Source organism: Lactuca virosa, chromosome 4 (genome assembly GCF_052849685.1).
Source record: "Lactuca virosa cultivar CGN04683 chromosome 4, Lactuca_virosa_CGN04683_v6, whole genome shotgun sequence".
NCBI classification, from domain to species: Eukaryota; Viridiplantae; Streptophyta; class Magnoliopsida; order Asterales; family Asteraceae; genus Lactuca; species Lactuca virosa.
In genome coordinates, this window is record NC_136429.1 from 432963269 (window position 1) to 432972362 (window position 9094).

Genomic DNA, 9094 nt, shown 5'->3' on the forward strand with positions numbered 1-9094 from the left:
TATAAAGAAAGAAGACTAGAAAAGTTTTTGTATCCCATAGAGTTACAAAAAAGTGGGAGGTTTGTTAAACTTTTCTTATATGCATTTGTATCCCATAGAATTACAAAAAAGTGGAAAGTTAAAAGTTTGTAGTTACAATTTTAATGTTTCTAATGCAGGAGAAAAGTACAAAAGCTAAAAATACCCGTGCACATCATAAATACAATCATCGTTTGAGCAGAAAAAGATATGTCGGACTCATTAATGACATTGTATGATTCCCACTAAGTATTGATTATTTTATTTGTATATATTTATGTTAATTGACTTTGTTATTCTTGATAATTTAGATGCAAGAAACCGGCAAGACGGAAGAGGAGATTGATAGGACACTGTTGTGGAAAAAAGCAAGAGAGTTGAAGACAGGAGGATACGAATTAGATGTGAAGATGATTGTTGATAAAATTGTAAGTTTCATTGATTGCCAAATATATAAAAAAAATAACATTTGTCCCATTTTTTTTTGTAACATTTGTCCCAATTTTTTTTTACAGGATGAGCTGCAGAAATCGGGAAGCTTTGGAGAGGTTACATGTGGAACACATGATGTACTTACAGAGGCCTTGGGTACTCAGGAACAACGTGGGCATGCACGAGGGATGGGTAAATTTATAACGCCACAACAATACTTTTATTTACCCAAGAATGTTAAGTATTACTTGGAGATTGAGAACGAGAGGGTGGATAAACGAATCAACAAACTTGAAGATGACTTGGAGAAACTAAAAAGAGGTGTACTTAATGTTTCTGAAGCTGCAAATTGCCAATTAGGGGGCGTCATTGAAGATGTTGAAAAAGAACCACGGGATGAATCACTTGTAAGTCCTTGAAGACAATTATGAAAAATATATTTAAAGTATTTTCTTTTTCTACAAACTAAGATACTATATTTTGGTAGGATACTTCATGTCTTCTTGCGGATGAATTTGCTTCAAATGTAGTCGCTAAAGGAACGATAATGAAGTATAGTGCATCGGGTATTTTGAAAAATATTTGCATTATTACTATTTATATATTTTCATTTTTTAGAAGATTGGATCTTAATTAGTTTTACGTTTATGTAACAGATGAAAACATTGAAGTTATGATGGAAACAATTTTACAAGGAGAAGTTTTAATACCCATTCCACTTGAAGAAGAGTTCATTGTGAAGGTCAAAGATGCACTGGGACACATACTAAGTTGGCCAAGACACTTAGTTATTCGATGCTCTGACCTGGTAATACTATTTGCACACAAAGTTTTCATAGATTTGCCCTTGGTTTTCTTAATTTTTCGGATATTTGAGTGAGTTCTTTTTCAGCTTCAGTAAATGATTCCTGTTTCATTCTATATTTTTGATAATTTTTGTAGGGAAAAGTGGTGGCGAAACCTGTGAAAAAACATGCAACACCAGTGAAGAAAGATGCAACACCAGTGAAGGAAGATGCAACACCTTTAAAAGAAGGAATAGGAAGTAATAAGAAAGAAAAGGGAACAGGAAAAATGGGTGATGGAAAAAAAGAACCATGTGATGTGGAAGAAGGGAATGATATGGAAGAAAGGAATGGAATAGAAAAGAAGATTAAAAAGAAGGAGAAACAAAATGTGACATTGCAAAGAAGGTGAACCAGAGCACAGATGAAGACAAGGATAAGGATTGAGAAGAGTAGTATTTTGAAAATGACTGCAATGATGGATGATGGACAAGTTACAAAAGTTGATTCTATAAAAGTGCAGAGTGAGAACGATCTTTTTGGGTACGATAGTTACACGTACTTAAATTGGGATGATTTTGAAGCAGTTCTTACAATGGATGAGCTGGCTGGTGTTGTCATTGTGTCTTATATGATGTAAGTGCAATAAATTTAATTTAAATAAGATTGTGTCTTAAAACAAAATTTGTTTAATGAATTTAGTGTTTGTATGATAACAGGGTGTTTTTTAACAAAATGAAGTATGGCCCCCCAGAACGAGATCATGGAATTTGCTTTGTGAACCCAACATTAATCTCGCCAAGTATACGTAAAGGGAAATCTAAGAATATTGACGATGCAAGCAGAGGTTTAGCAAATTGGTTGTCTAATAGAAAGGGCAAAGACATCATCTTTATGCCCTACAATCCCGGGTTTGATTTTGACATTTTATTTTGAAAATGACTGCAATTATGTTATTTGACTTAATTTTGTTTGTGGTTTTTGTAAAAGACATTGGGTATTGGGTGTACCAGGCATGAAATCGGATACTTGCTATTATCTTGATTCCTTGAGTTCTGACAATTTCAATATGCAGTTGAAGCAAATTGTTGATTCGTAAGTAATATAAATTATCAAAACATTTGATGTGAATACAATAAACACCTATTTGTTAATGTTTTTTTTACAGGGAAATGGTTCTGTACGTTACACAAAGTGGATCCAACAAAAGGGTTAAACTAAATTGGGTTAATGTTACGGTCAACACTTAATTCCTTATTGAAATTGCAGTTTTAACTTTATTTTTTGGATCAATTGCAATGATCATTTTATATGTAATTGTGTAGTGTCCAGTTCAGCCCGGATCTACCGAGTGTGGCTACTACATGCTAAGGTTCATGAAGGAGATAGTGGAAGAAGGAATTGAAGTGTTGGTCAAAGACAATGTAAAGATATAGCATTCTACTTTTTTTACTATAATTTAATAGGAAAGGAATTGAAAAATGATCATTTTATGGCATCCTACTCTCACAATTATAATTGAAATATTAGGTTACATGCAAAAATAACAATGTGCTTTCATTCATTTGAAAGTACAATGCTCTATTAAGAAAGAATAATTTACATTTTATGCTTATTTGTTAAATATAGCAACTTACTGTTATAGAATATGTTAATATGCTATTTTTTATTAATAAAAACAATATGAAAATTTTTTAACAGATCGGGGATGGCAAAGTTGAGTACACAACTGATGATATCGACGGGATACGTGAAGAATGGCCAGATTTTGTTACGGGCTTCATTTATCGATGATATGTATGGTCTTTTGACAATGTATCCGCAAAATAATGTTATTGTTAACAGTGAAATGCTAGGTATGGTCTTTTGACATGTGGTGTAATGCTAGGTAGTCTTTTGACACCCATGTGTACACGTTTTTGTTAACTGTTAGTAATGTTACTTAGGTAATTTGACATGTAGTGTAACTTAGGTAATTCGACATATATGTAATGTTGTTAGGTAACTTGTTTGACGTTTAGATGAAAATGAATGTTTTGGTATATATATTTGTTTTTTTATTATGTGTATTCACGTTGTAAATGTGTGTCGTAAATGCACGCCGTAAAGGTGTACAGTCACTAGCAGTTGGAATTTATGATATACAAATGCGTGTCATCTTTGTTTATGACAGTAGATTTAATGATACGCATTGCGAGTCCTAAAGGCGCGTCGTAATCTTACGACACGCAACGGCATGTCGTCTTCCTTTATGACATGGGCTTCCGTGATATGCTTTGCGTGTCATAAACACGGGAACCGTAAGGTTACGACACGAAAATGCGTTTCGTCTTCATTTATGACAGGGCTTTCCTTGATACGCAATGCGTGTCATAAATGCGCGTTGTAAATACACGTTGCCTATAGACGACGCGCAAAAGCGTGTCGTCTCTCGTTATGATAGGGCCTTCCTTGACGCGCATTTGCGCGTCGTCTGAGCGTTTTACGACACATATTGCGCGCCATAAAAGGCTATTTTTCTAGTAGTAAGGAGATCCAATGTTTAAACCTTCACTCACCCAAAATGTTGCTAGTGTTGTGCGGTTGACCTCCCATTTGGGTCATTGGGCAGGTTGATGTAGGGCGCTCAGATGGTACGATTTACCATTTTTAGACAATAAACACATTACCCAAAGTCAAGTGGATAGGATTTTGAAAATAAATTAAGTGTAAGTCTTATGATAAACGCATGCCTTGCTTATCAAGAGAGATGATAAATTACTACTCAATAGTAAAGGTGGATATGTTAGAGCTAATACACATTGTGGATCTGGATACAATGTGTATTTGGGGTTTTAAAGAGAATATCATTATTAGAGTTACATCAGATAGGTATTTAGCCTATTTGTTCAGTAATCCTTTGTTGCAAACCAAACATGATTCTCATACTAAGGTATACAAATATTAGATTTTCAATGAATTAGCTTGAGCACAATTTAGTAGAATTTTATGTTTGGGAACTGATACAACATGTATTATAACTATAATCATGACTATTTTGATGGAGATAATAATATATGCTAGAGAGCACTTATCTTTATTATAGAGATCTTAATATATGCTAAAGAGCAATTCTCGTTTATTAATATATTCTAACATCAACATTCATTCATTCTTCATGGAAGGACGAAATGAATTAAGACTAAAGTGAAGCGATAGTTTACTATCCATGGAGATAGTGGGTTATACATGCATATGTATGATATAGCATAGTGTGACATCCCCATTTTTACCGCCAAAAAAGACCGATTTATTTATGCTTATTAAATCAGAGTATTCTTTTAAAAAGATTTATTATGCGGAATTTGTCCCAAAAACATAATAATAATATTATCAAAGCATTTTTCGAAGAAATTTGTTTTATTTATAAAACTCAGAATGCCATCCCGAATACAGAAAAATAAGTATAAACGAAGACTTACAACGTTTTATTACACTAACGGTCTACATCTTCTTGAATCTCTCAGCAAATACATACATTATTATCTATATATAATTACATGTGATGCAAAGAAACTGAGTGGGTTAGGTTGGAAAACCTGGTGAGTACATAGAGTTTTCAACCCACAATATTATAAACTTTAGTTATATATTCTTCAGCATTCAAATAACCCAATCACCCCACTCCCGTTATTCTCACTTACTAATCCTAATATGATGATCTCGAGGGATCTTTCCTAAAGGATCTTTATCAGCAGACAACTAAAATTCCTAGATGATTAGGCAAAACTAGAGGATAATAACTTGGGTAAACACGACAACACGACAATACATTAGTACTTTGGATAGTCACGGCAAACACAACAGTACAATAGTACTTGGGTTAAGCAAGGCTGTATAAGAGTACTTGGGATAAGCACGACAACACAAAGTACTTGGGATAGACACGATAGACATGACTTATTATTTTGCATGACTTTCACTAACCTACCGTAATCATTATCTCACACAGCCCTATCACAACCTCTCATTTGTTATTTCGCACATCCCTTCACTACCAAATCATATTATTAAGTATGATAAAGTATAGAAAGTTTAACCAAATAATAAATATATCATGTTGCACGTACATATTAAACACATCAAGAAAGTGAACATAGTATTTAAGAAATTAGAATATTTATATCTATATGTAATTTTGAAAGTAACTATGCAGTCACTTGATAAAAGTGGATGCCTCATAATTTGGGCAGAACCTCGCCTTAGCACTTTCAGTGACCTAAATGTGTAACACTAAGTCTTAGTCTAGTTTCATAATCCCGACGACTGTAATAATTATAGTCTAGATTCCTCACTAATCCTAATGTCTTCATCAAAATCTATCAAGTAAGGATCAACCAGGCAACACAGTTGGGAGGCAAGATCATTTTGGTATAATAGCTTTTCTGAAATCCAATAACTAAGCCAACGTGACCATTCTAGACACCTCTCCTATAAGTAGATCAATCAGTAAAATGACATGGAATTACTGATAAATCTTATTTATAGATTCGTAACAACGACTATGAATATAAATATAAATTACACTAAAATAAGGACGAGTGTAATTTAACTTATAGGGATTTCCTAAACAAAAGTCTGAAAATTGCGCTAGCCGAACTTCTACTTGCTAGTTACTACTACTTTAGGGATCGCAAGGCTTCGCCAAAGGCTAAAACTAAAAGAAAATGGGCTAGGATCGAAGGAAATCGAGAGAGAATGATAGAAGAGGTGTGGAGGAATGAATGAGGATTAGCCTCCAATTTATAGTCGATTTTGGGGTGTGCGGCATGCAAAAGGGGTGCACGTCGGGCATTTTAAGGTGACGTCTCCCCTACCATTTTGTGCCATGTGTCAGGCTCTCCGTGATTCGTGTTTTCACATTCTAGAAGCGCACGTCACGCACTTGGCGTCCACCGCGCATGACACAAAACACAGATTTTGTAAATTCCGTAAGTTTTTCATACGGGCTCCGTTTTTTACGTTCTTTTTTCCACTGGTAGATATCAACGAGTAATACAACTTTCTTTTAGGTTCCATCGGCTAATCGTGACTTTATTTTTAGTCCTTATTTTTATATGATTTAATGATTTTGCAAATATAATAACCCTCTCGTACGTACTCCGATTTTGGTGTTCCCTTTACCAAAACTCTTATCTTAAAGAGTACTACGACTTTTATTTTGGTGACTTTACCCAAAAGTCAACCATTCTCTGCATACCTTTTGACGTTAATAATTTTTAATTACACGGTTGATTTTCATATCTTATAAAATTCATCTCATTCATATGAACTCGGATTTCTACGAAATTTATATTTTCGGGATCACATCGACATCTACTTTCAATATATATATATATATATATATATATATATATATATATATATATATATATATATATATATATATATATAAGTTCAAATAAAAACAATAAATAGTGTGAGAACGTAAAAACACTATGTTTATGTTATTATTCTGTAATGAATTTTGTATATGTGTATTGTTGAACTAATTCTAATATAAATATTAACTTTCGATTAGTCATATATTCATTACAATGTTATTATTCTATTATAAACTTATGTATGTGCATTTTTGTAGTAAATTCTAATTTTAATTTTAACATTTGACTATTCATTTATTCTTTGCTGAATAATAACATAAAGTTGTCGATACAAAATTCATTGCGGAATAATAACATAAAAAAGTGTTTTTACGTTCTCACACTATTTACTGTTTTTATTTGAACTGTCCCCTATATATATATATATATATATATATATATATATATATATATATATATATATATACATACATACATGTGTGTGTGTGTCTGTGTGTTTTGGCACACTTATTTTTACGACTTACGGACGATTCAACTGATTTTTCATTAATACGAAACTTGTAATATATAGTCTGCAACACGCATGACTATAAATTATCCTAATCAAGGATTTAATTTTAATAATTATTTCTTATTATGTGTAACCCGAATTTGCGGGTGTTACAATTATCTCCCGCTTAGGATGATTACGTCCCAGAATCATCAACAAAATAGGGCTTGTATAATGACTTCACACGTTGCCTTTCCATCCTAACTCTTTATGTCTTTTCTATCAAGTTTCTAACTTTTATACTTCTTGACTATTGATGGTGTTGCACCCACTCTTCCTTCTAAATTTAATCTCCATTGGAGGCTGCTGCTCTTTCTTAACCTAAATTAGGGTCCTTTCTTTGATTACTGTAACAAACGGATGGGTCGTTCTAATGACCTCTCACCGTATGGTGCAACGATTAGACTCAGGTCTCTTTGAGTCATACTCTAACACAAAGGATACCTTCCTCCATGTTGTAATGTGATATACTCACATTCTAGCATGTAGCAGTTCTAGCTACAGGCTGCTTATTTTTAGCGGCAATCATGATACCTCTATTGATCTCTTCGTTTTTTCTTTTCCTAAAGTCAGACGCTATGTCGAACTTACCTTGTAGATTAGTTAGACTCGATTTAAGATGACCAGTAAGGTCGGAGTATTCATATTCACTACCGAAAGAAAGGTAATGATGGAAATGAAAAAAAGCTCAACTACTTAGAGATTTAGTAACCTTGTGACTTTCCCTTATTCAAGTACAAGTCCTGTGCTTCCGGTAGTATAATCCTCTACTACCTTTCACACCTACTCATACTCATCCCAAGAACTGCCTCACAGTTCAATAAGTCGTCATACAAGAAGATCATAAAATAACTTAACACATTGAGTCATTTAACATAATTACGGATTATACTAATTCTTGAAAACGATTACAAGATTTATTTATACTATATTCCTATTACAGCAGGCCCTACATCCAAATACTTCTCATTTATTTCGTTCCCTCAAGTATTCCAGACAAGCAGCTCAAAATTCTTGCCCTCTTGTTTCCTTATCAAGCCCCATAAAATATGCCCTCGATTTTGGCTTTGGCAGAATATTTTGCTTGACATCTTCTTTCTTCTTTGTGAAGTCCTTCAGGACATGCCCTTCATCCTTACATTCAAAACACACCCTTCCATCGTACCGACACTCGTCAAAATAGTGACTAGGTCTTCCGCACTTGTAGCATGTCACTTCTATTTTGCATTGCCCATCATACTTCTTTTTGCATTTATTGTACCACTCTGCTTCATTACTACCTCCAGACTTCTTGTCGTTGGGTTCAGGCCTTGAGATTTTACTTTTATTCTCGGACATTGAGTGTCCTTCACCTCTCCTTTTCCTGCCAACCTCAGTCTTGTCAGCAGTTTGCTGCTTGATCATATATTCTATAGACTTTGCTGCTCAGACGACTGGTTCAATGGTAGGTGTCTGTTTAACCGGTACAGTGTACGCCTATGGTATCCCCTTGACGTACCTATCAATCTTGGCCAGTTCGTCCGAGACAATGCACAACGATAACTCCATCTTATCGGTGAAGGCACGGGTGTACTCTTCCACAATCGAACTCCCCTTCTTCAAATTCAAGAATTGGTTCTCCAGCTCCAGTATGTTTTGAGCAGAGCAATACTTTCATTTGAAATTTACCAGGAACTCTGTCCATGTCAGTTGCAATGGCTCGTTTGGGCTTAATATCTTTCCCAATGTGTTCCACCAGCAAACAACTCAACCCTTAAATTTTCTCATCGCGTAGGTGGTTTGAAACTTTCTTGAGCAACCGTATGTAATGAAAATCTGCTCCATCTCCAAAATCCAGTCCATAACTCCCACAGGGTCTTCTTTTCCAGTAAAGGATGAGGTTTTGCAATATATAAAGTCCTTATAATTTCATCTGCTCCTATCAGCTTCTTCTTCCGGGTAGTTCC

At 34.3% G+C, this 9094-nt stretch overlaps 1 protein-coding gene across 1 annotated transcript; it reads left to right on the forward strand.

Annotated features, from left to right (window-relative positions):
- The first annotated feature begins 1701 nt into the window (after window positions 1-1701).
- On the forward strand, window positions 1702-3029 carry LOC145106635 (uncharacterized). The gene is made up of 6 exons (XM_079043591.1): window positions 1702-1871; window positions 1955-2146; window positions 2226-2330; window positions 2404-2461; window positions 2561-2659; window positions 2937-3029. The coding sequence occupies exons 1-6, from the start codon at window positions 1702-1704 to the stop codon at window positions 3027-3029; spliced, it is 717 nt and encodes a 238-aa protein (XP_078899717.1).
- Window positions 3030-9094: the final 6065 nt, after the last annotated feature.

Excerpts from the sequence above, each read along its gene's own strand:
- LOC145106635 (XM_079043591.1), top strand. The coding sequence starts at position 1,702 with ATGACTGCAATGATGGATGATGGACAAGTTACAAAAGTTGATTCTATA. Across the intron at positions 1,872-1,954 it reads GTCATTGTGTCTTATATGAT|GGTGTTTTTTAACAAAATGA; the intron begins GTAAGTGCAATA and ends GTATGATAACAG. Across the intron at positions 2,331-2,403 it reads TTGAAGCAAATTGTTGATTC|GGAAATGGTTCTGTACGTTA; the intron begins GTAAGTAATATA and ends TTTTTTTTACAG.